The sequence below is a fragment of the Anas acuta genome, chromosome 12, assembly GCF_963932015.1.
Source record: "Anas acuta chromosome 12, bAnaAcu1.1, whole genome shotgun sequence".
NCBI lineage: Eukaryota > Metazoa > Chordata > Aves > Anseriformes > Anatidae > Anas > Anas acuta.
In genome coordinates this window covers 12,553,364-12,580,178 of record NC_088990.1, presented here as the reverse complement: position 1 = coordinate 12,580,178, position 26,815 = coordinate 12,553,364, and the positions used below count along the sequence as shown (strand labels likewise).

At 61.4% G+C, this 26,815-nt stretch overlaps 3 protein-coding genes and 1 long non-coding RNA gene across 5 annotated transcripts; 2 read left to right on the top strand and 2 right to left on the bottom strand.

Moving 5' to 3' along the window:
• Window positions 1–728: 728 nt before the first annotated feature.
• On the top strand, window positions 729–7,012 carry C12H15orf39 (chromosome 12 C15orf39 homolog). The gene is made up of 3 exons (XM_068695222.1): window positions 729–886; window positions 2,805–6,176; window positions 6,483–7,012. The coding sequence occupies exon 2, from the start codon at window positions 2,865–2,867 to the stop codon at window positions 5,535–5,537; it is 2,673 nt and encodes an 890-aa protein (XP_068551323.1). The 5' UTR covers window positions 729–886; window positions 2,805–2,864; the 3' UTR covers window positions 5,538–6,176; window positions 6,483–7,012.
• Window positions 7,013–7,207: 195 nt separating this feature from the next.
• Window positions 7,208–11,982, top strand: LOC137862820 (uncharacterized). Its single transcript, XM_068695223.1, has 13 exons — window positions 7,208–7,263; window positions 7,485–8,769; window positions 8,862–8,920; window positions 9,032–9,180; window positions 9,525–9,619; window positions 9,775–9,833; window positions 9,960–10,096; window positions 10,172–10,296; window positions 10,486–10,544; window positions 10,798–10,952; window positions 11,028–11,134; window positions 11,416–11,538; window positions 11,777–11,982. Exons 2-13 carry the CDS (start codon window positions 7,498–7,500, stop codon window positions 11,822–11,824), a joined length of 2,388 nt encoding a protein of 795 aa, XP_068551324.1. The 5' UTR covers window positions 7,208–7,263; window positions 7,485–7,497; the 3' UTR covers window positions 11,825–11,982.
• Window positions 11,983–14,038: 2,056 nt separating this feature from the next.
• On the bottom strand, window positions 14,039–22,502 carry LOXL1 (lysyl oxidase like 1). 2 transcript variants are annotated; one of them, XM_068695224.1, is made up of 7 exons: window positions 21,047–22,502; window positions 16,417–16,546; window positions 15,493–15,630; window positions 15,016–15,172; window positions 14,826–14,921; window positions 14,607–14,722; window positions 14,039–14,307 (listed from the first exon to the last, which is right to left on the bottom strand). In XM_068695224.1, exons 1-7 carry the CDS (start codon window positions 22,161–22,163, stop codon window positions 14,301–14,303), a joined length of 1,761 nt encoding a protein of 586 aa, XP_068551325.1. In that variant the 5' UTR covers window positions 22,164–22,502; the 3' UTR covers window positions 14,039–14,300. The 2 variants fall into 2 exon arrangements, with proteins under 2 accessions (XP_068551325.1, XP_068551326.1); XM_068695225.1 differs by having other exon boundaries at window positions 16,417–16,525; window positions 21,047–22,501.
• On the bottom strand, window positions 18,876–21,040 carry LOC137862836 (uncharacterized). Its single transcript, XR_011100544.1, has 2 exons — window positions 20,463–21,040; window positions 18,876–20,421 (listed from the first exon to the last, which is right to left on the bottom strand). It is a non-coding gene; the product is annotated as an uncharacterized lncRNA (long non-coding RNA).
• Window positions 22,503–26,815: the final 4,313 nt, after the last annotated feature.

Here is a 26,815-nt window from a genome sequence, read left to right as displayed (position 1 = left end):
TCGTAGAGTTTTGAGGCTTGGATGATGCCAAGGGGAGGGTACTGGCGAGGAAGAGGAGGAGGAAGAGTGGCACGAAGGTGCAAAGGGTTATCTGCCACACCAAGGTGAGCTGCTGTCCTGCCCTAGATGGGAAAAAATAATGCCAACCATTTCTTTTTGGCCATAAATCCAAATAAATAGGTCTGCTAAGGCTTTCCTAAGACTTGGCTCCCTTCCACCGCTGCCTCCCCGGAGCTGCTGCAAATTAAACAAGCCGTCAGGGTGAAATAATGGTCGGGAGCCCAACAATTTGGGCACCTGGCTTTGCTCCACGAGGTCCTCCATCACCCAGACTCGCTGCCGGGCACCGTTCTGCACCCGCTGCTGGACCGAGGCCCCAGACCCCCAATTTTAGAGGCTGGGGGAGGCTGCCGAGCCTCTGCCAGTGCCTCGCCAAGGGGCTCTGGGTGCCTCCCTTCCCCTCCCAGCACCGGTGTCGCTGGGTTTCGGTGGTCCTGGGGGTTCGGCATCGCTCGGGGGCTTTTTGGGGCAGGGAGGCTGCGGGTGAGGGCTGCGAGTGGAGGCTCGGTGACCTCCTCCCATCCCTCCCCGTGAAACTGGGGGACTGGGGGTGGTGGTGGCAGAGCCCCGACGGGCTCAGTGCACGTGTGGGGGAGGCCGGCCCGGCCTCATCCCCTCCTCCGGCCGGCCCCCGCGAGCACCCAGCCTCCTCCTCCTCCTCCTCCTCCTCCTCCTCCTCCTCCTCCTCCTCGCCCTCCTCCTCCCACTTCCTCCGCACAATGCAAGCAGCCTCCCGAGCGGGGCAGAAGCAGCCGCCGGCCCCCCCTTGCCGCCGACCCCCCCGGCCCGGCTCCGTAAGATGCTCCCGGGGAGGCAGCGCCGCGAGGTGAGTGCGGGGAGGCTCAGCCTCCTCCTGCCCGGCCTCCAGCCGGCCGCGGGGCTCTCTCCGGGCTCCGATTCGGTGGCAGCTTTTGGGGGGAGCGAGGCAAAAATAGGCCGGAGCGGCCCCCCCCGCGCCCCCTTTTGGAGAGGCTTTGCGCGCCCTGCCGCGGGTCGGGCGCGCCGGTGCCGCGCTCCAGCTTCGGTTTCGGGTTTTTCCCCATTTATGGCCGGTTTTAGAGCATGTGGTTCCTGCACCCTGCGCGGCGGCTGCTGCTGCTGCAGCTTTCTTCAAATCCGCCCCCCCCCCCCCCCGCACCCCGTGAAACATCGCTGGGGTGCTTTGGGGAGCGGTGACCCCGCAGCGGGGCCGTGCCGCACACGTGCCCGCAGGTGCGCGCGCGAGCTTGGGGACCGGCTCCCCAAAAATCTGGGCGGCGGTGACAAATCCCAACGGGTTCCTCCCAGCCGGGGGAAGCTCGGGAGCCACGGACTCCTCTGGGGACACGCTCGGCCGCTCCCCCAAACGCCCTGGCCGCCGATCGCATCCGGAGCTGGTGGAGACGTCGGGAAGGTGACCTCCTCCTCCTCCTCCTCCTCCTCCTCCTCCTCCTCCTCGGTGGGGACACGAGGTCCCAGAGCCGCTATCGCAGCCGGACGGAAGCTCACGGGAAGCCCCTCTGCCAGCAGCCAGCACCGCCAGGCGTCACCTCCGCCACCCGCGAGGGGACGTGGGGACACGGGGACGGAGCACGTGGCAGCAGAGCCCCAAAGCGGTGCCGGGGGACTCGAGGCTGCCTTGGCGCTACCTGCGTCCTCCCCAGGGGAGGCTGCTCCTGGGCCTCGTGTAGAGGGAGGCAGAAAGGAGCCTCTGTGCTTAAATCCCTTAAATCCATGGTGTTTTGCCTGCCCAAACGCTTGGATGAGGTTGGATTTTGGGAGCGGGGCTGGGGGTCTGTCCCCGTGCTCCAGCTGGGAGTGGGGGCGTCCCCCTGACGTGGGGTCGGTTGCACAACGGGTGTCTGCAGACGGGCATGTTTCGGGGAAAGGGGAAAACGAAGCGTGGGAACACCATAAATTGTGAAATTCCTGCTTCCTCCTGAGCCCGGTGTCCACCCCGAGCACCGTCCCGACCGCCGGCCGTGTCGCTGTGCGTGGAGGGGGCACCTCCAGCTCCGTGTCCTCCCCGTGGGGCGCGTGGGCAGCCGCCCGCCTGGCCGCTTCCTGCTGCCTTTTTGTGTTTCTCCTCCCGAAAACCTCCCACCCCAAATGTCTCGTGGTGACTGAGGGGTGTCAGCAGGGAAACGCGTTTCCTCCCGGCCGCGTGCAGAGCGGGGACAGACCCTTGTAGCAGAGCAAAACCGCCGCGCTCGGCGCCCTTTATCTACCCCAGCAAGCTCGCCCAGCTATCCGAGCCATTTCCCCTTTTGTGGACGAGGCTTTTATCTTATCTCCGCGCTCTCTTCCTCCATTTCCTTCTCTGTTTCTCTGCTAACTCTGGCCACAGAAAGAGAAAATAAACAGGGGGTGGAGAAGGGGCACCAGACCCCACCGCTGTTCATCCCTCCGGGGCATTTTGGGGCTGCCGAGCGAGGCCGGGGATGTGTGGGGTGGCGTGGGGGATGCTCACGGGACGCGGGAGGTGCTGGGGGTGCCCAGCGGTGCTCTGGGGGGCAGGAAGGGATGCTGGAGGGGTTTCAGGGGGTGCTGGAGGTGTCTCGGGGTGCTGGCGGTGCTGGGGTGAGGATGAGGAAGGCCGGGCGGTGCGGTGACGGTCTGCCAGCTCCACCTGCTGGCACGCGCTGCCTGCTGCTGCGGGGCCCACCCCGGCCCCCGAGAGCCCACGGGGGTCCCACAGGGGTCCCGGTGACTCGGGGAAAGGACGAGGTGGCCGTGGGTGACCCGTGCTCTCTCTGCCCCTGTAGGAAGGCCAGCTGACCTCGCCCACCGCACGCCCCAGTCCCGCCGCCGGCCGTGACGTATAGATGGCCGCGAAACGTCCCCCGGAGCCTCTGGACGCCGTCGTCTTCAACAAGCTGCCTCGGGTGGATGCCGAGCCTGGCCCGGGCTTCCCCCCCGTGCTCTGCAAACCCAGCCCCGTGCCCACGGCCGGCTCCGATCACCACCTCAGCTACAAGGGCTCCTACTTCTCCTGCCCGCGCGCCGAGGGCCCGCTCCTGCACTGCCTCCTCCACCGGCCCCGCAGCCCCCCGCCGGGCAGGCTGGGTGCTGAGCAGGGCGCGGACGCCTTGGTGTGGGACCTGCTGATGGCACGGGACAAGTGGCCTGGCCACCAGGGCCACCCCTTCCCGATGAAGAAGCCGGTGGCCGTCCCCAAGCCGGTGTACGCGGCCCCGCTGTGCTTCACCCCGCTGGGCTCCCAGGGGGGGGACAGCACCCTGCAGAGGGCACCGGGGGCTGCGTCCCCCCACGGCGAGCCCTCCCGCAGGGGTCCCCACCCCGAGCCCAGCCTCCTGCCGCTGCCCCCGGCCTCCCCGGTCGCCTTCTCCCCCTATTACCATGCCTTTGAGAAATACCGAGGCCCCCCCACCACGCACGACCTGGCCAAGGTCCCGGAGCTCTCCAGCCGGATCCAGGACCCCTGGCCCAAGCTCCGTGCCCCCGCCGGCAGCCCGGTGCACCGGGAGCATCCCCCGGCGTGCTACCCGCAGCCTCCCTACCCACATCCTCCCTTCCCGCAGCCTCCCTACCCGCAGCCCCCACGCGCAGAGCAGCCTCCGGGCTCCCTCTCCTCCTACAAAACCCTCGGCTTTGCAGCCAGCGGGGAGCCTGCCCCTTTTCCCGGTGCTTACCTCAAACCCCAAACCCCCAGGAGCTACTTCCCTGGCCCCTTGGATGGCTTCGTGTCGAGGCCGGCTGGGCCTGGCGCGCTGCCCTCGCCGAAGGCCGCGGGGCTGCCCAGGGCTGCCGAGCCCCCGCTGCCCGCCGGGTTCCTGCATCCGAGCCCCAGTTTCGCCTTCAGCCCCATGGAGGCGGCTTTGTTCGGTGTCACGGAGCACCACGGGGCCGGGCGAGCAGTGGAGCCCCACGGAGGGAGGCCGGCGGCGAGGCCCGGCAGCGCCTTCCACCCCGTCCGCGCCCCGCAGAAGATGCCCGAGGGACTCGCGGGGACGTTCCCCAAGGGAGACGCCGGCTACGGGATGGACGTGGTGGCCAAAAGCAGCCCCATTACCCCCCAGCACCACCCGGGCACTGGGGACACTTGTAGGGTCGGGGACACTTGTAGGGTCCGGGATGCTTGTAGGGCTGGGGACACAACCCAGGAGCCTGCTGGGGCCGCCTGTCCCCGGGAGAGGCTGGGGGACCTCAAAAGCGGGGAGATGTCCAGGGAGATGTCCCCCGCCTCGCCGCCGATGCCAGTGATCAACAACGTCTTCAGCCTGGCGCCTTACCGCGAGTACCTGGAGGGGACCGAGGCCTCTGCCGACGTCCCCGTCCCCAAGGAGCACACCCAGGGGGACACCTCGCCCCAAAATGCAGCCGGCACTTGGGACCCCGGTGCCGTCAAGGTGTCGGTGACGCCCAGCGAAGGGGAGGGCGCTGACCAAAAAGTGCCCCCCGAGGGGCCCAAGGCAAAGGCCGTGTCCCCAGAGCCGCCGGCCAAAAGCCACGAGGGCGGTGAGGTGGCGCTGGACCTGAGCTTGAAGAAGAGCCTGGTGACAACGGGGGACACCCACCCGGACACCAGGCAGCCCCAGGAGGACAAAGAGGGGCCGCCGGGGAAGGTGGAGGAGGTGGGGGAGGACACCAAGCCCCCGGTGCCACCCCAGCTGGTGGAGGCCGTCTCTGGGGACAGGAGCCACTTCCAGAGCTCGGCCGCCTTCATGTCCAAGAAATACAAGATCCTCAGGTCCTGGGGGCCTCCCCGTGCCCCCCAGCCCAGCCCCGTGCCTCGCAGCCCCCCTGGCTCCCCACCACCCAGCACCTCGGCCCCGCAGGGGACCTGCCACCGCCGCCTGACGCTGACGGACATGCTCGTGCCCCAAGCTCCCCCTGTGCTGGGGGAGGACGGAGCCCCCCTGCCCGCCTGCTGTGATTCCCCAGCCCGGCAGGGCTTGGGCAACCCGTGCTTTGCTGCCCTGCACGCCGCCCTCTGCGATGTCCTCGCCTGCTCGGTGGCCGGGTCCTCCCCGGAGCTGCTGCAGGAGTGGCTGAGGAGGACGGAGCCGGAGGAGGCGCTGGCGGAGATGCCCAGGTCCCCCCCCAAACCCAAAAATGGGGTCAGGCTCCCCGAGCCCCCCAAGCCCCCCAAGGGCAAGGAGATCTGGCTGGCTTTCCAGGACGTGGCCGCGCTGCTCAGCAAGCTGCTGTCCCAGCTGGAGACCTTCATGTTCACTCGCAAGTGCCCCTTTCCCCATGTGGTGCGGGCTGGTGCCATCTTCATCCCCATCCACGTGGTGAAGGAGAAACTCTTCCCCAAGCTGCCCGGCGCCTCCGTTGACCAAGTGCTGCAGGAGCACAAGGTGGAGCTGCGCCCCACCACGCTCTCGGAGGAGAAGCTGCTGAGGGACCTGGAGCTCAAGAGCTGCACCTCGCGCATGCTGAAGCTCCTGGCTCTCAAGCAGCTCCCCGACATCTACCCGGACCTGCTGAACCTCCTGTGGCACCATTCCATCAGGCAGCAGCTCGGTAGGTAGCTTGGTGGCACCCCAAGCTCTTCCCTAAGGGGCTCGTGGAAGGATGTCCCACCAAAAACCAAGGATGCGCCACTGAAAAGTAAGGATGTCCCATCAAAAATCAAGGACGTCCCACCAAAACTCAAAATGTCCTGCCAAAAACTAAGGATGCCCCACCGAAACACAAGGATGTCCCACCAAAAATTAAGGACATCCCACCAAAACCAAGGATGTGCCACCAAAAACTAAGGACACTCCACCAAAAACTAAGGATGTCCCACCAAAACCAAGGACATCCCACCAAAACCCAAGGTTGCCCCACCAAAAAGCCCCCCCAAAACCCCAAGAGCATCCTGCACAGGGACTGGGTGGTGACACATGCCCACCACCCCCTTCCTTCTCCCAGCCCCTTCCCCACCGCTCCTCGTTGGCTCTCCGAGCGCTCGGCCACCCAGCTTCCCAAAATCTGCCTCCACGTGGCACGGACCATGCAGAGATGAGGAACCCCAACGCTTCTCCCGAGGAAGCCGAGCTCCTTCCAGGTGTCTCTGGACGGGGACAATCCCGCCACCGCCACCCCTCGTGTCCTCGTGCTGCAGCTGGAGGCCGGCACCGAGAGCCTTGTGTCGTACGGGGTGGAGGCCGGAGGCTGGCCAGTAGGTGAGTCTTCTTTTGAGAGCGTTTGTAGGGATTTGTCGTCTTTGGGGGCATTTGTGGGGGTTTTTCATGCTCAGGGTGGACCAGGAGGGCCACGAGAGGGGCTGCTTGGAAGGGTTGGGATGGTGGGGACCCCGCTGTCCCCCATGACCTGAGGGAGAGACTGAAGGCATCAGTAGGGCTAGGGGAAGTGCAATTTTTCTTGATTTTGTAAAAATTGCAGGGGAATTGCCTTCGTGAGGAGGCACCTTCATATTATAGCTTCTAAAAAAATAATAACAGTAATTTATATTTGTCTTTTTATTTCAGAATTCGGCTTCACCCACTGACCGCGCTGGACCGAGGTGCAGGGAGCCAAGCTGTCGGGGTGCGAGCTTCAGCCCTGGATGGATGGAGAGAGGCTGCGAGGAAGATTTGGGAGACTTTTAATGCCAAAAACACTCCCAAAAATGCTGGGGGCATCCCAGGGACCCCCCGATCCCCCGGACACGCAGCCAGCCTTATGCCCAGCCCCAGGGCCTTACAACCTCCGTGCTCAGGTGTTTTCAGCAGGGGAAGAACGAGTTAAAATGAGGATTATCATTTATTAATTATTATTATTTTTTCACTACAGGAATATTTATTTTAAACTAAGAAAATGGGGGAAAAAATGGGGAAAAAAAACAAAACAAAACAACACCCATGACTTTTCTGAGCCAAATAGGGCGATGTGGAAAGCAGCGTTTGCTGACAAGCCTGCAGTTTGGTTTTAGGGATCAAGGAATCTCTGCTTTATTTAAGGTTTTGTAAGACCTCCCGGAGGTGCCTCACCTCATTAAAGGGCTCGGCTCATTTTCCAACACTGCGATCCTGTCTCTGCTTGGTGGCTGGGATGGGGAGGACCCAAATTCTCTCCCAGGCAGCCCAAACCCCATTGCTTGTTTCTTGTAGGATCGGTCCCCACAGCCCCTCTGCTGTGCCAAGGGCTTAATGAGGAGCTGGGGGGCACCTGTGCTAATTGGGACCAGCTGGAGCTGAGCTGGGACATGAGATAAAAGCTCAGGGCCCGGGTGGGGACTTGGTGCTTCCTCCTCCTGGTGGGTGCTGTGAGGTAGGATTTGGGTTTGGGGCCCTGCTTCTGAGGGGCTGCTTGGGAGGGGAGTTTTGGGTCTTGTTTTGGGGGTGTTTGGGGTTTTACCTCCTGCGCTGGAGAAGTAAGGGTGGGTGAAGCTGTGTGAGAGGGGCTTTGGCAGGGGGCTGGTCCTGATTTGGGGTCTGCCCTGGGGACAACTTGGGGTGTCCCCCCTAAGGTTCCTTTTGCACCCCTTACAGCCACGCCGTCCCCATGGGCTCTCCCCGGCGGAGCTGTGGGGTGGCCCCACCACGTCCTGCAGGTGACACGTCCCCGATGCCCTGCAATGAGGGGAACATGGCCCCAGCCCCGTGTCCTGCTGGTGGGCTGCGCTGCAGGGCTGTCCTGCTGCTGGCCATCTGTCTGTCCGTCACCGCCCTGCCCCATGGCCTGGGCTCCCTGGTGGCCCCATCCCTTGGCCACTTGTCCCAGAGGGGACATGGGGACCCACGCAGCCACCCCACCGTGGAGCCACCTGCATCTGAGGGCACCTTGGGTGAAGAAAACTCCAGTCGTGGCATGGGAGCTGCGGGACTGGCCCTGGGGACACCGACTGGAGCTGTGATGCTGGGGGACAGCAGCGTGACAAGGTCCAGAGGCTTCTTGGATGTCCAGGATGGAGCTCCTGGAGGGCAGGAGCAAGCCGTGAGCCCTGTCCCCTGCCACCCTGTGGGTGAGGACCCTGCTGCTGCTCACTTGCAGCCCCCTGTGGGGCCGTCCCCAGCCCTGCCATCGGAGGGGACATCCAGTGCTCTGCTTTCTGTCCCCGCTGTCACACCAGTGGGGTTCTGGTCCCTGGGCACTGCCTTGGCATCTCCCAGTGCCACGTCCCGTGGTGTCAGCCCCCTGCAGGTGCTGGTCCCTTCGGAGGGGTTCGGGGGACCTGCTGTCCCCTCTGAGGAACAAATCAATCCCTCCCCACTGCCCACCCCCCCGGCTCTGCCACCACCCTCCGAAGCCCCTCCTGTCCCCACATGGACGTGGGTCCCCAGCTCCTCAGGTCCCGCTGAGGCTGGGGTCAGCTTGGCAGCCCCTGGTGCCACCAAAGCCCCCCATGAGGATGGAGCAGCTACGGGGGCCTCCTGGCCTCCAGAACCCACCCTGAGCTCTGCGCCACCTCCCAGCTGCAGCCCCCTTGCTCCCAGGCACCCCCCCAGCACCACCAGCTCTCCATCCCCATCCCACCCCCCGGCTTCCCCTGCCCCGAGCTCGCAGACCCCAGCAGTCATACCTGATGCTCCTCCTGCATCCAGTCCTTCTGTCACCTCCTGGCACCCCTCTGATGTCCCCACGGCCACCAGCTGGGTGGCAGCAGGAGGAACCCTCCCTGTAGAAGCCACATCGAGGAGCGCTCCCGGCTCGGTGCAGCCCCCTGTGCGCAGCCTGCCCCTGAGCTTCAGGCTCCTGGGCATCGCCTACACCGAGGCTCTGAGCCGCAGGGCCTCGGGGAGCTACAGGCAGCTGGAGGACGAAGTGAGGCTGATGGTGAGTGCCAGCAGAGCCCCCCGGGGGGGGGTCTTTGGGTATGCTGGTTGGGGGGCTCCCGCACATCACATCCCCGGGTGCTTCTCTTCCAGCTGGGCCAGGCGCTGTCCTCATACGAGACCTTCCTCCAGGCCAACATCCTCGAGTTCAGGTGGGTGCAGGGTGTCCGTGTGGGGCTGCCCCAGGGAGAGCAGAGCCCCCCGGGCGTGCTGCTGGCCCCCAGTTGTGGGTCAGCCCCAGCAGCTCCTCTCCTGCCCCCCAGGAACGGCTCGGTGCTGGTGCGCGGGGAGGTTTTGTTCCGGGGGGATGCCCCCAGCAGCTCCCACCTCATCCGCACGCTGCTCACGGAGGCGAGCAGAGCAGGGGATGCCTTCAGCTGGCGGCTGGAGCCCCGCTCTGTCAGGTCTGGAGGTAAGCCAGGAGGGTCTGCAGCGGGGCAGCCACCCCCAAACTTCCCCCTGTGCACTGATCTGAGCCCAAACCTCCTCGGTTTAGCCCTCAGGTAACCTCCCTGCTCCTGATCCACGCAAAACCGTGTGGTGCTGAGGGTGCTGGAGACCCCCATGGCCCAGTGCTGGTGCCAAAACTTTTGGGTTTCCCCTCCTTGAGCTGCCTCAGGTGCAGCCTGAGCCCTTCCACCACGGACAGGAGAGCTCCTGCCCTTCACCGAGTGCCTCTGCCCCCCAGTGTGGGCTCAGGGCTGGGCACGCAGCTGGGGGAACAGGCATGGACAGAGCTTTTCTCACCCCTTCCAGGCTTCAGCTTGGAGAACCTGGACCCGGAGAAGCTGTCCATCTCTCTCACTGCCCTCCAGCTCGGCCAGGATGGGGCAGAGCCCCTGGTGAGCGAGGTATGGTGAGCCTCGGGGGCACTGGGGCTGGTGCCCTGGGGGGGGATGCAGTGGGGCCAGGAGGAAGGGGAACATCGAGGGAGCTGCTCCTGGTCCCTGGGGGTCTGAGGGTGAGCTGCCTGTGAGGGATGAGCTCCTGCCTCCTCCCCTTGCAGGTAATTCGGGCTCTCAGTGCCCTCTACCCTGTGAGGAACTTCACCATCGGCCACCTCAGGTACGGGCATCCCCTCTCCAAATCTCCCCGCTGAACCCCATTTTCATGGCTCTGAAGCCATCCTCCTGCTGGCAACCCCCAGCAGCTTGTGCTCCTGCCCTGCTTAGAGCCCTTCTCCCTCCTCAGACCCCTCGGGGGGGACCTGGAGGTCACTGGGGATCTCTACCTGGACACTGCTGTCCACGCTGACATCGCGGCGATGCTCCAAGCCCTGACGGTGCTGGCCAGCAGCTCCGTGGACCTCAGCTCCCTCTCGGTGCAGGGTAAGGGTGGTCCCTGCGGGTTATGGGGCTTGTGGCCGTGTCTGCAAACCAAAACCTGTGTCCTGCCCCCCCCAGGAGCCAGGCTGCCCCTGCAGGTGTACCCCATCTCCTTCCTCATCACCAACAGGCGCTTCAGTGAGCGCCTCCTGGACCCGCTGGCTGAGGAGCACCGGGGGCTCGCCAGAGACCTGGGAGAAGTGGTAGGAACAGCTGGGGGTCTCCTAGGGGCTGAGGACCCCCAGAGGAGTAGGGTCTGCATTGGGGTGCCCACAGCAGCCCCCCGGGACCCTGCTGGGTGCTGGCTCTGAGGCTGCGCTGGTGGAGGTCTCCTCCCCGGGGTGGTGGAAATAAAAACCCCTGGGCACTGCTGAGCAAATCCTCTCTTCCAGGTGGCGAGAGCCCTAAAGGGCCACAGGAGCTTCTTGCAGGTGGTGATAAGAGGATTTCTGTGAGTGGGAGTGTGGGGCTGCTTGGGCAGGGAGGGGTATGGGTCTGGGGGGGTCTCAGACATCATCACTGGGCTCTGAGCATTTGAGCCCAGAAGGGTTTGTGGCAGGGGCTGGTGTTTTAGGGGGCTGGCATCTTAAGTCTTTGGGACCAAAGGGATGTCTCCAGGGGCTGGGAAGGAAATCCCAACACCTCCTCATGGGGCTGTGCTGGGACAGACTGGTGCAGGAGCTCTCCCCAACCTCCCCCCCCAGGCCTGGCTCCCTGCTGTGCCATGGGGACGTGCTCTTCCAGCCCCCTGCTCCCACCAGCCTGGAGGTCCTGGAGGCGCTTGTTCTTGCCGTGGGGCCGGATGAAGCCTTGGCTGGCTCTGCCTTCCACGTGGACCCCTATTCCATCGCTGTCGGAGGTAAGCTCCCTTTGGGGTGGGAGCTGGGGGGCTCCATGACCCCCAGCAGGGTGCTGACCGCTGGCTCTGCTCCAGAGGACACCCTGGAGCCCCCTCCTGCCCCTGGCTTTCCTGAGTCCGTGGTGGCCATCATGGTCGTGTGCATCCTCGTCATCGTTACCGTGCCCATTGTCTTGCTGCTGGTAAGGGTGCTGTCCGTCTGTCCGTCTGTCCCCTCGGGGGGGGTCATGGATCTCGGGTGGCAGCTCGGAGGGTGGTGGGCACGAGGGCTGCGGTGCTTCACCTGGATAAAAGAGGGACTGGGGAAGGGTCCGGAGGTGTCACGGCTGTCTTAGGGCTGCACAAGGGTTGGGGTGCTCCAAAATAACCCCAAAAATCCTGGGAGGGTAGGGGGGGAATCCTGGAGGGGGGGAGGCTGCAGTGTGAGCAGGGCCTGGCTGCAGCCTGGTGCTCCCCTCCCCAGGTCCTGAGGACCAAGAGGGGCAGCTGGAGTGATGTGGCCGTCCTGTGGGACAGGAGAGACCCCGAAGTGGGGACGCAGACCCTGGAGATGGAGAACCAAGGGTTCTGGGTGGCCTCCGAGCAGGTGAGTGGCCTTTATGGGGGGGTGGTGGTCCCTGGGGGTGGTTTGTGGTGGGAGTTGGAGGCAGGTAGCTGTGGGGGGCCCTGGAAGTCACTTCAGGGGTCTCGGTGGTTGGGTTGGGGATGCTCCTGTGTGATGTCAGGATCTGGAGGGGCTCTGAGCCCCCCCTTGGGGCTGGAGGAAGGGGAGGGGGTCCCTGCTGCAGTCCTGGAGGGGTGACACAGCCACCTCTTGCCCTCAGGACACAGAGGAGGCTTCTGCGTGCTGGCAGACGGACTCAGCACCGTGAGGGAAGGAGCTGCTGGGCTGAAGGAGGCGAGGAGGGATGCTGCAGCACTGTCCCTGCTCCCCCTTCCCTGCGGGATGCCAGCTGCCCCCCGAGAAGGACGCAGGCTCTGGTATAACCTTTTGTACAAAAAGCTTTAATAAACTGTTTGTAGAACCCCACACCTGCCTCTCCTCTCTTTCTGCCTTTCCTGGGTGGGATTTGGGGTTTGTGGGGCTTGCCCTTCACCCAGCCTTAAGGGCTAAGTAGGGTTTGGGAAGCCCAAGCCATGACCCCAAACCTCCAGAGTTTGCTGCTCAGCAATCACTGCCTCTGCTGCTGCTCCCCCTGGGGACTTGGGGGGCCAGGACTAAGCAAGAGCAACTCTGAAATATTTTCATATTTAACTTCTCTTTAACCTATGTTGTTTTTCCCTTTCTTTATGGAAGCTGAGGCTGAGCTTTAGCTGGAATAAAAGGCAGGATGCCCCAGGGCCCGTAGGTCTCCTGTTTAGCACTAGAGCTGGGTCCTTGGACCCTTTCCCTCTTTTTTTTAGGGGGGTCTCTAGCACCACCACCCTCCCCATAGGATAAAAACCATAAAGATGTGGAAGTGTTCTCCTGAAATTTGGTCTGTCTGATCCCCAGAAAGTAGGGCTGTGTGGGCATCTCATTTATTAGTGTTTTTTCACCAGCTTTAAAAACTAAAACCCTACCCCACCTGGGGTGCCAAAGTGCACTTCCCAGTTTAATTAGCTGTGCACAAGCACCAAATAAATAGTTAATTTACCAGGCAATATTTCTGTAGTATACAGCTGTGGTGGTTAATGTTGATACCCAAGTTATGGCAGCGATGGGTTTATGGCCTTGTCAGAACCTGCTCACAGCAGCTGGTTGGAGGCAGAGCCTCTCTCCTGGTGCCCAGATAGAGAGCTGGAGCTGAAATGCAAACCATAATCTGAAAATGAAGAAAACATGGAGAAAACGGCATGCTGGTGGTGAAACACAAGGCAAAACAGTGTCAGGTGGCTGGAGCTGGGAGAAGCCTGAGCATCTCCTACCTGCTTACCTCTGGAGCAGACCCCTGGGACCTGGAGCTGGCAGCAGGGCATGAGCTGCAAAGAAAGATCCAGGGTAAAACACAGGGCTTAAGCCAAAATGGTTATGGTGGTAGTGAAACGCAGCCAGAACTAGTTATGGAGCAGTGTATGCATGCTAGCACAAGGTGAAAACAAATGCCACGAGCTGAAAATACAGAGCTGGAGGTGGAACCTAGGGCACGGTGGGCGAAACCACAAGGAGCTGAAGCAGTTCCTACCTGGCGTGTGCTGAGATGCAGGGCTGGGGCCGAATGGAGGCCTGGAGCTGGAAACTCAGGGCCTGAATTAAAAATGTAGACCTGGAGCTCAACTGCAGGGCTTGAGCTGAAAATGAGGATCTGGGTGTAGATAAATCCCAGGGAGCAGGGAGAGATGAAAATGTTGCCCAGCTGGAGCACCTCTTACCTGGAGCAGCCCCTGTGGAGCTGAGCTGCAGGGCAGGAGCTGTAATGAGGCAGTGCTGAAAGGAGCCGGAGCATCAGGGGTGTGCAGTGCCTGGAGCTGGGGCAGGGCCAAAAACCCAGTGCTGGAGCTGAAATTAAACATCTGGGAACAAAAGGTGCTGAAAGCGTAACGGGGGGTGAGGACACGGCACTGGGGGGGTGAGGACGGGATGTGGGGATGGGAAAGGGCCATGGGGATGGACCCAGTGGGGTGCAGCAGACCCACTGCAGGCACTGCTGGGCACGATCACCACCCACCAGCTCCTGGCAACACGGGACAGGACAGGGCAGGGCAGGGCCCCCTTGGCCCCAGGACCCCACACCCAAGGGACCCCCACCCACCCCACCCAATCAAAGGCACCCCCTGCCCAAGCCACCCCCCCAGCTCAGCTCTGCTCCGCTGCTCGAAAGAGATTAAAAATAATAATAATAAAAAAGCCCAAAGCAACGGGTTTTTAATGGGTTCCATCTTTTTTTTCTTTTTGGTGTGTGTTTTTTTTTGCCTTTTTTTTTTTTTTTTTTACAGCTGGTGAAAATAATAATAATAAACCAGACGTCCCGTCGTCCCGAGGGCTGCATGGGCAGCCCGAATTTCAGGGGAAGCACCTCCAAATCTTTGCTGCTTTCATCCTACGGGGAGCGTGGTGTTGCTGGAGACCCCCCCAAAAAAAGGCAGAAAGGGTTCAACGACCCAGCTCGCAGTTGCTAAATGTGAGATCTACCGGCCTGGTAGCATCTCTCCCTTTATTCCAGCTAAAACTTGTCATCAGCTTCCATCAGAAAATGGAAAAACGACGCAGGTTAAGGAGAAGTTAAGTATCAAAATATTTCAGAGAGTCTCTCTCGCTTCCCTCGTGTCATTTGGAGCGGTTGGGGTGAGTTTTCTGGGGTGGTTTTGGGCTCGAGGAGCTGCTGGTGGTGGGGCTGGGGCAGGTGCCGTCCTTCAAGCCCCCTCGGCTCAAGATCTGCAGGGAGAAAGACAACGATTTGGGGCTGAAAAAGGCAAAGGGATTTCTTTGGAAAAATGCGTATTGCAGCTGTTTCTGCTCCTAAATAACACGAAAATGGGGGAAATTCAATATAAACACCCAAGCAGGGTGACGGAGGAAAGCACTGACCCGCAACCCAACCCTTTGCCAAACCCATCCCAAAGTAATGACAGCAATTAACCCGCCACCTCCCGACTCATCCGTCCCCAGGGATGGACAGAGCCTGGTGGGACAGATGGATGGGCTGATGGACGGACAGACAGACGGCTCCTTACTGGGAGATCTTGCAGTTTGTCGTGGCGACGTAGCGGCCAGTGTAGTGGATGTTGCAGCGCACCACGTTGTTGGTGAAGTCCGACTCCAGGACGATGTATTTGGGGTTCACTTGGACCTAAGTGAAAACACCGTGCAAAAATGAGCAAAAGGGGAAGAAGAACCCCAAGAAACGAGCCCACGCGTTGACGATTTTTGCTCCTAAAAAGCAAAAGCATCACCTTTAGGACGTAATTCCCCGGCTGCACGTCCGTGATATCGATCCACTGGCAGTCGATGTCGGCGTTGTAGGTGTCGTAGCACCCTGGGCTCAAGCCCTGCGGGGAGGGAAATGAGTTTTAGGGGTAGGGAGATGGGTTTGGGGACCAGCCCCGAGGACCCTGACCGGTCGAGGAGCATCCCGAGCCCAACCTGGGTGTGGGAGGTGCAGGCGTAGCGCTTCAGGTTGCCAAAGTCGCAGGTGGTGTCCTCCAGGCAGAAGCTGGCCTTGTGGCCCTCGGCCACCTTCCTGCCCGTGGTGGCATCCAGCAGGTCGTAGTGGCTGAACTCGTCCATGCTGTGGTAGTGCCTGGGGGCGGGAGGCCGTGAGGGTGGCTGTTCCCCACCCCAAATCCCTCCCAAATCGCCCGGTCCCCACCCCAGGTGTGAGTTTTGGGGGTGTGAGGGGCTCCGCAGTGACCCCATGCTTACACCAGCCGGTGGCCAAGGGGTGACACAACCATGGGGGCTTCTGGAGCAAGGAAGCAAAGCCAGGTGACGCCCCCCAAAAAAAAAAAAACAAAACCAAAAAGATCTCGGGGCTGCAAGCAGGTGAAATGAGCCACAAAACCATGGGGGAAGGAGAGGGGGTGCAGAAGCGGGGGGGCTATGGGGGTGTCCCCAACTCACTGGTGGCAGCTGTGCCACTCCCAGCTGTGCCGGGGGCGGCTGGGCAGGAAATCGGCCGTGCCCTGGTTCTTCACCCGCTGCGGGAACCGCAGGAGCACCCGCACGTCGTAGTCGGTGGCCTCGGCCGTGTAGGCGGTGCTGGGGAAAGTGGAAGTTGGCGGTGGGGCCGTGCCCTTCCCCTTCCCTCTCCTACACCCCTCATCCACCATCCTTCTTCCTCTGTCCTCCATGCTCCATCTTCCTCTTTCATCCTCTGTCCTTCTCCTCCATCCTCCTCCTTCACCCTTCACCCTCCGAACTTCATCTTCCATCCTTCACCCTCTGTCCTTCCTCCTTTGTCTTCCCTTTCCCTCCTTCATTCTTCATCCACCATCCTTCATCCTGTGTCCTCCACCCTTCTCCTTCATCCTCCCTCCTTCTCCTCCATTCTCTACCCTCCTTCCTTCATCCTCCAACCTCCTCCTGCATCCTTCACCCTCCTTCATCTTCCATCCTTCACCCCCATCCTCCTTCACCCTCTATCCTTTCTCCTTCCCTTTCCCTCCTTCATTCTTCATCCTGTGTCCTCCACCCTTCTCCTTCATCCTCTATCCTTCTCCTCCATCCTCTACCCTTCATCCTTCACTCTTCATACTTCATCTTCCATCCTTCATCCCCCATCCTCCTCCTTCACCCTCCATCCTTCTTCCTTCTCCTTCCTCATTCCCCTTCCCTTTCCTTCTTCATCCTCTATCCTCCATGCTCCATCCTTTACCCTCCTTTCTTCAACCTCCGTCCTTCTGCATCCTCCACTCTCCATCCTTCACCCTCCATCCTTCCTTCTCCTCCCTCCCTCCTCCTCCTCCCTCTACCACTTTACACCATTTCCAACCCGTGACCCCCCTCTCCCTCTCCACCCCGTCACCCCCAGGACCCCCAACCTACCTGGCCAGGCACTTCTCCTCGGCGGCGCAGCGCAGCGAGTACAGGTGTGCCCGCTGCACGTAGGTGGACGCCTGCACGTAGTTGGGGTCGGGCACCAAGTCGGGGAGACCTGCGGGGGACACACGGCCTCCTGTGTGCTGCACACCCAAAACATCCACAGGTCCCAACAGCTCCACCAGCGTGCTGGCCCCAAAGGGTCGCCATATGGCCAGCAAGGGGATGAAGTGCAAGGACTGGGGGGGTGATGGTCTCCAGGCACGCCGTGCCTCAGTTTCCCCCATTGCAACCCTGTACAAAGCGAGGCCCTGTCCTGTGCTCTCTGCCCAAGGGTGCTGCACCTCTGCTTGGCCTCCTGTGAGCTGGTGAGCTCATCCTCATCCTCCCCTCCATCCTCATCCTCACCATTCACGTCTCCATCTCCATCCTCATCTCAATCCCATCCTCATCCTCATCATTCACATCTCCATCTCCATCCCAATCCCATCCTCACCCTCACCATTCCCATCTTCATCTCCATCCCCATCTCAATCTCATCCTCACCATCCCCATCTCCATCCCAATCCCATCCTCATCCTCACCATCTTTATCCCCATCCCAATCCCATCCTCATCCTCACCATCTCTACCCCCATCCCCATCCCATCCTCATCCTCACCATTCCCATCTCCATCCCCATCCCAATCCCATCCTCATCATATCCATCCCCTTCCCCATCCCCATCCCCATCCCCATCCCCATCCCCAGCACAAGAGCCAGTCCAGCTCCCCCCGTTGCACCAAGGATGTTTCCAGCCTGTTGCATTTTTTCCTCCTGCTCTTCCCCTTTATTTTGTTTTGTTTTGTTTTGTTTTATTTTATTATTTTGTTCCACGGGCAAGAAGAACAATGCCTCCTTGTTTCCCGGCCTGGCCTCCCCCGAGGGATCACGTCACTCGATTGGAGCTCGTTTCCTGCCCCGCTGCTTGGTCATCACTGCTGATGTAATGCCCAGGGGGGTCTGCGGGGTGAGGGGGAAGGCAGGAGGGCTGCAGGGACTTTTCCCCCTTAAAACCCCATAAAACAACACAGCAGACACAGAACGAGGCCCCCACTGAGCTGTGTTTTGGGGTGAGCACCCGAATTTCGTGCCCGTCCTGCTGGTGAGATGCGGGGAGAAGAGTTTGTCCTCATCCACAAAACAACACTTCCTCGGCCCTGGTGTTTATAATAAATTCTTGGACGCTCCCGGAGAAACCCGACTCCTTCACCAACGGGGACTTTGCCCCCCCACGCGATGCTCACCCCAGCCGGCCCCGCTGTTTTTGTAGGGTCGCCTTCCCAGCCTGCGTTTTGGCTCGGTTGGATGGGCCACCGTGTGAAGGTGCCCCTGCCACCCTCCACGCCGAGCCCCCCGTGCCAAATCCTCCTCCTTTCCGCTGACCGAGCTCTTTTCCACCTCCTGCAAGCCCGGACCTGGCAGCCCCCCACCGCTGCCTCCAAAAAAAAAAGGGACAACCACAGCAAGAAAATGTTTGTTTTTCCTCCTCCGCCCCCTTGCCTCTCAGCCTGCCCAGGGAGCTGCCAGAGAAGATTTCCTTCTCATGCACCGTGAAAATCACAATAAGAGCGAGCCAGCCTGCTCCCCACCACGCTGTTTGTGCAGGTGTGAGGGGCTGAGCTGAAAAAAACCTGCTTTTACAAGCCCGAGAGCAGGGAGCAGGGCTGGCACCTTCCCCCTGTGACGGGCGAGGCAGGATTTGACCTGGGAGAGGTGACCCAAAGGATTCAGGACCCCAAAAACCACTGCGACATCACCTCGGTTTGCCCATCTGTAAAATGGACGCAGCAAGGCTGCGATGGGCAGGATTATCGAGACGGTGGCGGCTTGGGGATGGTTTTTTTTGTAGTTCGGAGGGAAGCAGGGAGAAATGTGCCAGGCCCGGCTGTTTTTAAGTGACCCACCCACGCACACGGTGATCCAGGGAAAACAAAGCCCACCCGAGCCACGTGGAGGCAGGACCCGCTGCCCAAACCACACGGTGCTCGCCACATCCCGACCTGAGCATCCTCAGCGAGGAGCTCCCATCCCAAGCCCAACCCTGCCTTCAAGGAAAAAGAAGAAATAACATCAACACAGAGCAGCAAGCTGAAAAGCAAGAGGCGGCGCAAAAAAAAAAAATAAAAAAAATCAACCGAAAACGGGATTTTTCCCTCCTTTCTGTCTGAAAAGACAGCCAGATGTCTTGGCCAACTTGAGCTTCGCAGGAGCTGACTCACTGCTCAGCAATATTCGGCTTCGCCCAGAGACGGCTGCTTCTCGGGCATGATTGTTTCCCACAGGTAGAAAAATCGCGGCGTTAAGGAAGAGGCAAAAAGCAAACGTGCTTTTTTCAGTGAAAAAAAAAAAAAAAAGTGTTGGAGTGAATCAGGAGAAAAAAAGAGGAGGAGGAGGAGGAGGAGAAAAAAGGAGGAGGAAAAGGAGAAAGGTTGAGGTTGTTTTTATTTTAGAGAGTTCACATGTGCTCAGTACTGCAGGCTGACACGGACAGACGCAGACACCGCTGGCCTCCACTTCCCCAGCCCTCAGTGCTGGGCCAGGAGGAGGTGAGGTCAAACCCATAAAATTGGCGCTTTGTTCCACACCTCCTGCCCAAAACGGGGTCCTGAAGGGGGGTGAGCTCCAGGAGGCTGGAGGCCTTGCATGCCCTCGGACCAAGGTTGGAATTTTCCAGCCCTGGCACAGCCTCGCTTTCTCCCGGAGCGGGAGGAACTGGTACCAGGTAGGGGTCAGGCCAAGGGACCCACTGGGGGAGGCCTCGTTGAGGCTCGGAGGGGAGGTGGAGATGGAGGTGGGTGCCCGGGGAGCGGGGAGGCTGCAGCCAGGAGCACGGGGTGGGAGAGCACCAACAGCACCAGTACCTGCAGCCATGGGGCTCCAGGACATGGTTCTGGGTGGCTGGAGGCTCACTTTGGGTGGCTGGAGGTTGACTTTTGGATGGATGGAGGCTCACTTTGGATGGATGGAGGCTCACTTTGGGTGGATGGAGGCTCACTTTTGGGTGGATGGAGGCTCACTTTTGGAAGGCCAGATGGAGGCTCACCGTTGGATGGCTGGAGGCTCACGCACACCCTTACAGCCCACCAGGTGGAAGCCGGGGGCGATCTAATTGCTTAATTAACCCCCCCGGGCAGCCCAGCCGGCGGCGAATGCCGCGCATTCCTCGCGGAGCCGGGTGGGATTACGCGTGTTTGAAGAGATTAGGGGCGTAATTAATGTTTGGCTCCGCTGCCAAAAGCCTCCTTCCCAATTAAGGAACCTGCCCAGGGTGGCTCTGCAGGTGACAAGGTGACCCCGAGGGGTGGCCCCACTGTCCCTCCATGGCACAGCTAAGTCACCCCGAGGGCCCCAACACCATTTCGACCCCGACACCATCCCCGTCATGCCCCGGCCTCCAGCACCGGGGGGCAGAGGTCCCCTCTGCACAAACTCCATCCCCAAATCACTTTCCCACACTTCTCCTGCGAGACCTCCCGCTGACCCGGGCTGGCTGCTCGCGCTGTGCTCCCTCGCTTGCACGCAACGGGGCCGGGCTGTGGGGCTTTTCCCAGAAAGCAGGGACGGGGCCGGATGGGTTGTGGGGTCAGCCGGGTCAGAGGCTCCAGCCGAGGAGGGTTTACCAGGGGACAGGCAGGGATCAGATCCCCCAGGCTGCTGCTCCTCGCGCCCTCCAGCCCTGCCTCAAATTCCAGCAACCCTCAGCCAAAAGCCGCAGGATTGCACTGGTGTCGGGTCAGTAGGGCATGGAGCCACGGCAGCCCTGCTGTGACCTCTGCTGGGCGCCTCCCTCGAGGGACGGGGACGATGGAGCCGGGTGGGGGCATCGGGGTCGCAAGGGAGGCAGTACGGAGCCACACACCGAACACACCCCATGGAGGCAGGATGAGCGGGGACATGGCACAAACCCACCCTATAAACACTGTGCGTCCTCATCCCATGGCACACATCCACCCCACGGATGCAGGAGGAACTGGGACATGGCACACAACCACCCCATGAACGCAGAAGGACCCCTAACACAGCACACAACCACCCCACAAGCACAGTGCGCCCCTATCCCATAGTACACATCTACCCCATGGATGCAGGAGGGCCTGGGACATGGCACAGAACCACCCCACAAGTGCACCATGCCAGCAATCCCATGGCACATATCCACCCCATGGATGTGGGAGGGCCTGGGACAAGGCACACAACCACCCCACAACCACATCATGTCCCTATCTCACGGCACACAACCCCATGGATGCAGGATGCCCTGGGACAAGGCACACAGCCACCCCACAAGTGTCACATCTCCAATCCCACAACACACAACCACCCCACGGGCAGGAGGACCCAGGACACAGCTCAGACCCACCCCACAACCTGGCCCCCAGCGGGACCTGCTCCTGTCCCTTCACATCACCCCCACCCCACCCCAAAACACCCTCCCCAAACCACATGCCAGCATCCCCAGCCCCTCAACCCCTGTGTCAGCATCCCCTGGGGTGCACCCACCACCAGACCCCGATGCCACGAGCTCGGGGCCACCATCCCCAAGGGCGAGGGGGCACCGGGGGCACTGTCCCACCTCAGAGCCCCCCAAAACTCACCCCGTCCTCCTTGGCTGGGCCTGTAGACGCTCCCCACGCTGAGCCGCGCCTGGCTGTCGGGGACGGCTTGCGGCACCTCGGGGCTGCGGGCGGGCACGTAGGGCTCGGGGCGAGGGGGCACGTAGGGCTCGGGGCGGGGGGCCCCATAGGGCTCCATCACCACCCCGAAAGGCGGCTGCGGCTCGTGGGGCTGGTACTGGCTCCCGTACGCCATCCCGCCCGCCTGTGGGGAGCCGACGGGTGCTTGGAGGTTATCGGTGGAGGCCACGCCGCGTTGGTCGAGGCCGAAGGAGTCCGCGCCGCCCTGCTCCGCGCCGGCCCCGGCGTCGTGGTACAAGCTGTGGGAGTACCTCCGGTCCAAGCCGTCGGCCGGTTGAGGGGCGTAGGGCCGCTCGGGGTAGTAGCCCTGAGCTCGGTAGGGGCTCTGCTCCTCCCCGTAGTCCTCGTAGCGCGCTCGGGGCTGGAAGGGGTACACCACGCTGGCCCCCGCCGCCGCCGAGGCCACGGCCGCCCCGCCGGCACCCGTGGCGCGGTAATAGGCGTACGCCTCGTCGTAGGATGCCCGTGGGGCCGCCTCGTAGGGCTCGAAGGGGGGCTGCGGGTAGGGCGGCTGGGGGTACAGCGGCTGCCCGAAGGCCGCGTAGGCGAAGGACGAGGAGGAGGAGGCCGAGGACGAGGAGGAGGAAGAGGAGGAGGAGGAGGAGGACGAAGGCTGGCGCTGGCGGGCGGCCGGCCTCAAGCGTGGCGAGCCCCCGCTGTCGCCCACCGGCCCGTCCCTCCAGTTGTCGGGCACCTGCCCGAAGCCGAAGGGGTGCCGAGTGTGGCCCCGCACCGTCTCGGAGCCCAAGCGGGGCGGTGGGGCCGCCTGCCTCCGACCCCCTCGGCCTGGAGCTTCGTCGGCCAGCAGCAGCCGGGCCCCCCCGGGCCTGTCCCCCCCCGGAGGCACGTACTCGGCGCCGGTGTTGAGCAGGCTGTACACCCGCCCGTTGTTCTCCCAGCGGATCAGCTGCCTCCAGGGCTCCCCCGCCCTCCCCCCGGCATCCTGCCCCCCGGCCAGCAGCCACAAGCCGCAGCCCAGCGCTGCCCAAAGCCCCCACCAAACCCCCCGGCCCCCCATCGCCTCCCCCGCTACCGGCCCCCGGCCCCCGGGCGGCTGCTCCTGCCCATCCCCGCCCGGCCCGGCTCGGCTCGGCTCGCTGCGGGGCAGCCGGAGCTGGGGGGGCGGCCGCCGGCTGCCAGGCGCCTCCTCCGCCCCCGCCCCGCCGCCGGGGAAGGGGGGGGGGGGGATTTGGGGACGGGGGAGGGTCCCCGAGCAGCCCCCCCTCCGAGCTGGGAGCTGCGCTCGGCTCGGTTGTGGGGAGAGGGGGCTTCAGGAAGGGTCTGGGGGCAGAGGCATGCCCCCTTCAATTAGCCTTTTCCACCCCCCCAAAAAAAAAGTCCTCCCCTAAATAGTCCCCCCCCCCCCCACCGAGTACCTCCCCGAATAACTCCTCCAAAATGTCCTCCCCCAAATACCTCCCCCAAGACATCCTCCCCCAAATACCTCCCCCAAGACGTCCTCCCCCAAGTACCACCCTCCAAAATATCCTCCCCCAAGTACCTCCCCCAAAAGATCTCCCTCCAAACGCCTCCCCTCAAAACGCCCCCCCACTACCTCCTCCCAAATATCTCCCTCTGAATGACCGCCCCAAACACCCCCTCCCAAATAACCCCCTCAAAATACCCCCCCCAAATATCTCCTTCCAAACCACCTCCCCCAAATGCTCCCTCCCAATTCCCCCCCTCAAGATGCCCCTTCCCAATTGCCCCCCCATTACCTCCCCAAATAGCCCCTTCCCACATATCACCCCCCCAAACACACCTCCAAAAACACCCCCCAAAAAGTCTCCCCCTAAATACCTCCCCTAAACACCCCCCAAACATCCCCCCACCCAAACACCCCTCCCAAATATCCCCTCAAATACGCCCCAAAATACTCCCCAAACACCTCCCTCCAAATCCCCTCTCCCAAATGCCCCATTACCCCCCCAAACATCTCCCACCAAAATACCCCCAGGCACCCCCTCCCCAGTCTATAACCCCTCCCAACCTATAACCCCCCCCAAATAATCCCAGAATATCGGGATTGTTTCCAATCAGGATCAAAACAACAGCAAACAAAACCCGTGTGTTTTTGTTTCCATCACCCTCCGGATATTTTGGGTAAAACCTCCCCCGGACATCAGCATTATACAAAAACACCACAAAACGGCCCCAAAAGAGGGGTGGGGGATATAACACGACCCCATTTTCTGCAGGGACCCAACCGCAGGCCTGATGCCGGGGTGAAGGGCAGACCCCGAGCTTTGGGCTCTCGGCTTCCAGCTGCACCAAAAAGGGCAACTTTTCCCCTAGAATTCCCCAACTGTGGCATTTTGGGGACTTTCCTGGATTCTTGCCTCACCCCTGCTTGGGGAAACCGAGGCGGGATCCCGGCTGGTTTCCCTGCTGCTTTATGTCCCGGCTGTAGGGCCGCGCGTTTCCACGTGGAGATTTTTTTCCTTTTTCCCTTTTTCCCCCCTTTCCGTGCCCACAACCCCAGAGCCGAGGCCAGCACGGGGACGGATGGGGACAGCCACCCAAGGGGGGGCTACCTCAGTGCTGGAGGGACCGAAGCGACCCCCAGACCCCCTCCCTGGCCCCATGTCCCCCCCATTTCTTTTCTTTTCCCTTTTCCCTGCCGCGCTCCTCCCTTCTCCCGCAGGGTCTGGAAATGCCGGAGTTGATGCAATCGGCAGCGGCGCTCTCCAGGAAGGAAAAGCCTGGCCCGGCCTCCCAGCCCTGCTTGGGGACAGGGACATGCGGGTTACCCCCCTTTGGTTGTCCCCCAGCACCCCAATATCCCCCTGGCCTATATCTGGGGGTCTCGCTGCCCCCTCCCCAAACACCCCAAACCCTTAGGACATCACTGCGGCAGTGGGGACTTTGGTCCCCGTCCCCCTTCTCCAGGGCCACAGGGTCCCACCCCATGTCCCCGAGGGGGCTCGATGTCCCCTGAGGGCTCAGGGGGTGGCCCCACGTCTGTCCCAAAAACTCGGGGGTGGCACACGGCAGCGGGGCGAGGGGGCAGCACCCACTAGATGGTGCCAGCAGCCCACGCTTGGGTGGCAGCGCTGGGGACAGCCACCTCCTGGCGCCCCACTGAAACCCCATGGGAAGCCACCCCCTGTGGTGACAAGTCCCCAAATCCCATATGGTGGTCCCAGCCAGGAGGGGATGGATGTCCCTCAGGGCAGGGGGGGGGGACGGAGAGGTGCTGGGGGACACCTGGGGTCATCTCGCCCACTGATGGGGCAGCAGGACCGGGAGCTTTGGCTTCAAAGGGAGCGATGAAACGCAGAAATTGTCCAAGAAATCAGAACAAAGCAGCCCTTGGGAATTATATTTTGGGGTGTGTTTTTATTCTGGGGGCTTGCAGCAGGGAGCAGCATCCCGAGCATCACATCTTCCCATGAGAAACCCTCCCTCACCCCCTTTAGGTACCCCCAAATAACAAACCGACTCCTCCCCACCTCCCCACAGCTCCCAGCACCACTTGGCTCGGTGTTTGCCACGAGCACGTCACTTCTTAATTTTTAATTAAGAATTAATTTAACTCACTTAAATTTCTGCTGCCCTTTGAGACCGGGACCACCCGGCTGAGAGCAAAACCCACCGAGGGACCAAGCCCACCCCAATAATCACCCCGCCACCTTCCAGCCGTGGGTGAAACCGGACAAAAAGGGACCTCTGCTTAATCAGAAAATGGTGTTTTCCCCAAAAAACACTGAGTTTTAATGCACGGTTCGGGGGCAGGTGGCAGCCTCAGCATGGAGCTTGCTGTCCTAGCACATATGGGGTGCAGGAGCCAGGGGTGGGCACAGCACATCTCGGGCAATAACCCTGCTCCTCCTCCCCCCAGCTGGGAACTGGGGGCATTCCAGTATCCCCAGTATCCCCCGTGGTGCCACCAGTGCCTGCTCACCCCTAAGAGCTTGTTCACCTTGCCCCAGCTTAAACAGGGGCTGGGGGAGGAAGAGCACCAGTGGGAATGAAAAGCACTTGGGGTCCCCCCCTCCAACTCTGATTTATTCCACAATAAGGGCGCGATCCTGACCCTGTGCCTCAGTTTCCCCACGGTGGGAAGCCCAGAAGGCAGCAGGCTGGAGGAGGACAACCCAACCCCTCCACGCCCCCACTTTTCCCCCAGACAATGCAGGAGGAAAGCCCCAACCCCCCCAGGCAGTGCCGAGCACCTTGCATCGCCCTCGCCTCCCTAGCAAGGAAAACTCGCAGCGCCCGAGCGTGGCGGCTGCTTGCTCCGGAGTGGTAGGTGTATAAATATACGGTGAATAAAATGAATAGTTTTGTTTGTTCTGCTCTTATCTAATTTAATAGCTTCTGGGTGAGCAATTACTCGCTGTAACAAGAGCAAATAAGCAGCATTAGGGTAATTGGCTGAGCAGTGCTGTGCTTTATGCTACATAATGCGGCGGGAGGACCTCAGCACTTACTCTTGAAAGGAGCCTTTTTGCTCGGGTCAAAATAAACAGACACCCGTCGGAAAGGAGGCGGCTGCCCCGGCACCGCTGGGGTGAAAAGAGGAGGAAAAATTCAGGAAGGCAAGAAAAATCGAGGAGGAATTGGAAAATTGGTGGCTAGAAGATGGCCAACGGTGGGTGGAGAGGGGTCGTGTTTTCTTCCCGTGTCTTCCAGGGGGGTGAGCACACAACAAATCCAAGCGTGGAACCTCCGAGCCCTTCTGAAAGCCTCCCAGTAGCTCCCAGTGCTTCCAGTTGGCCTTGGAGGCAGGGGCTGGGGAGAATGCGGGTGCTTGTCCCAGCCGTGCCTGGGTTTGGGGCCATCTCAATGGGATTGCACCGTCCCAGGGGCATCTCCCAGTGCTCCCCGTCACTGGGAGCAAGACTGGGACCCAAAAAAGCTGCAACCCCCCCCCCCCCAAAGCAATGGCACCCCACAAAGAGGCCTCCTGAAACCCTTTCCAGGGGTTAGCTCCCAGCTGGCACAAGGCTGATTATCGCTGTGCTGCCCCTTATCCCACAAAAGCTGCCTCGCGCCAGGAATCCACACACCCGCCCGTGCCACGGCTCCTAAACCCTGCCGAGAATAGCATCGAGCCCAAATCGGATCGCCCCCGTTGACTTAACCTCGCTAATCCTACAGGGAAAATCAACCCACGAGGTCGGGGAATTTCTGGTGCAAGCGCAAATCCGGCTTCGTTTCGCTAAAAGCCACGTCTGCCTCTGGACCTGCAGATTTTGGGGTTGAAAGGGAGGCAGGAGGATGGGGTGGGACAAACGTGTGGCTCCTGGATATGCTGAGGTCCCACGCTGAGGCTCGCCTGCCCCTTCCCAGCATTGCACGGGGACCCCGAGCAGCCGGGGAGGCTCCTGCGTGCTCCCCCCTCACCAGCATCCTGCGGGGGAACGACAGAAAAATAAAATACCAAGCCCCGCTGCACGCACCGTGCTTTGAAATGGAAAGGAAGGAGTAGGAGGGGAAGCGGAGCAGCGGCGCTCGGGAAGCATAATCTTGTTAAAAATCTCAGCAGGGACGCGGCGTAATTAATACTAACAAATCCCTTTCAGCACAATCCCTCGGTCGGCTGTGCCTAAGTCAGGAGCCCGGCGAGCACCTCCAAGGCACCACCGAAAAAATGCAGCTGCTTTCAAGGGAGAAGGGATTTGGGCAGGTTAGGGTGCAAAAAGGGTGCCGGGGATTTTTGTGCTC

Excerpts from the sequence above, each read along its gene's own strand:
- C12H15orf39 (XM_068695222.1), top strand. The coding sequence starts at position 2,865 with ATGGCCGCGAAACGTCCCCCGGAGCCTCTGGACGCCGTCGTCTTCAAC.
- LOC137862820 (XM_068695223.1), top strand. The coding sequence starts at position 7,498 with ATGGGCTCTCCCCGGCGGAGCTGTGGGGTGGCCCCACCACGTCCTGCA. Across the intron at positions 10,545-10,797 it reads GTGGTGATAAGAGGATTTCT|GCCTGGCTCCCTGCTGTGCC; the intron begins GTGAGTGGGAGT and ends CTCCCCCCCCAG. Across the intron at positions 10,953-11,027 it reads CTATTCCATCGCTGTCGGAG|AGGACACCCTGGAGCCCCCT; the intron begins GTAAGCTCCCTT and ends GCTCTGCTCCAG.
- LOXL1 (XM_068695224.1), bottom strand. The coding sequence starts at position 22,163 with ATGGGGGGCCGGGGGGTTTGGTGGGGGCTTTGGGCAGCGCTGGGCTGC. Across the intron at positions 16,547-21,046 it reads GCCCAGCCAAGGAGGACGGG|GAGGCCGTGTGTCCCCCGCA; the intron begins GTGAGTTTTGGG and ends TGCAGCACACAG. Across the intron at positions 14,922-15,015 it reads CCTGCACCTCCCACACCCAG|GGCTTGAGCCCAGGGTGCTA; the intron begins GTTGGGCTCGGG and ends CCCTCCCCGCAG.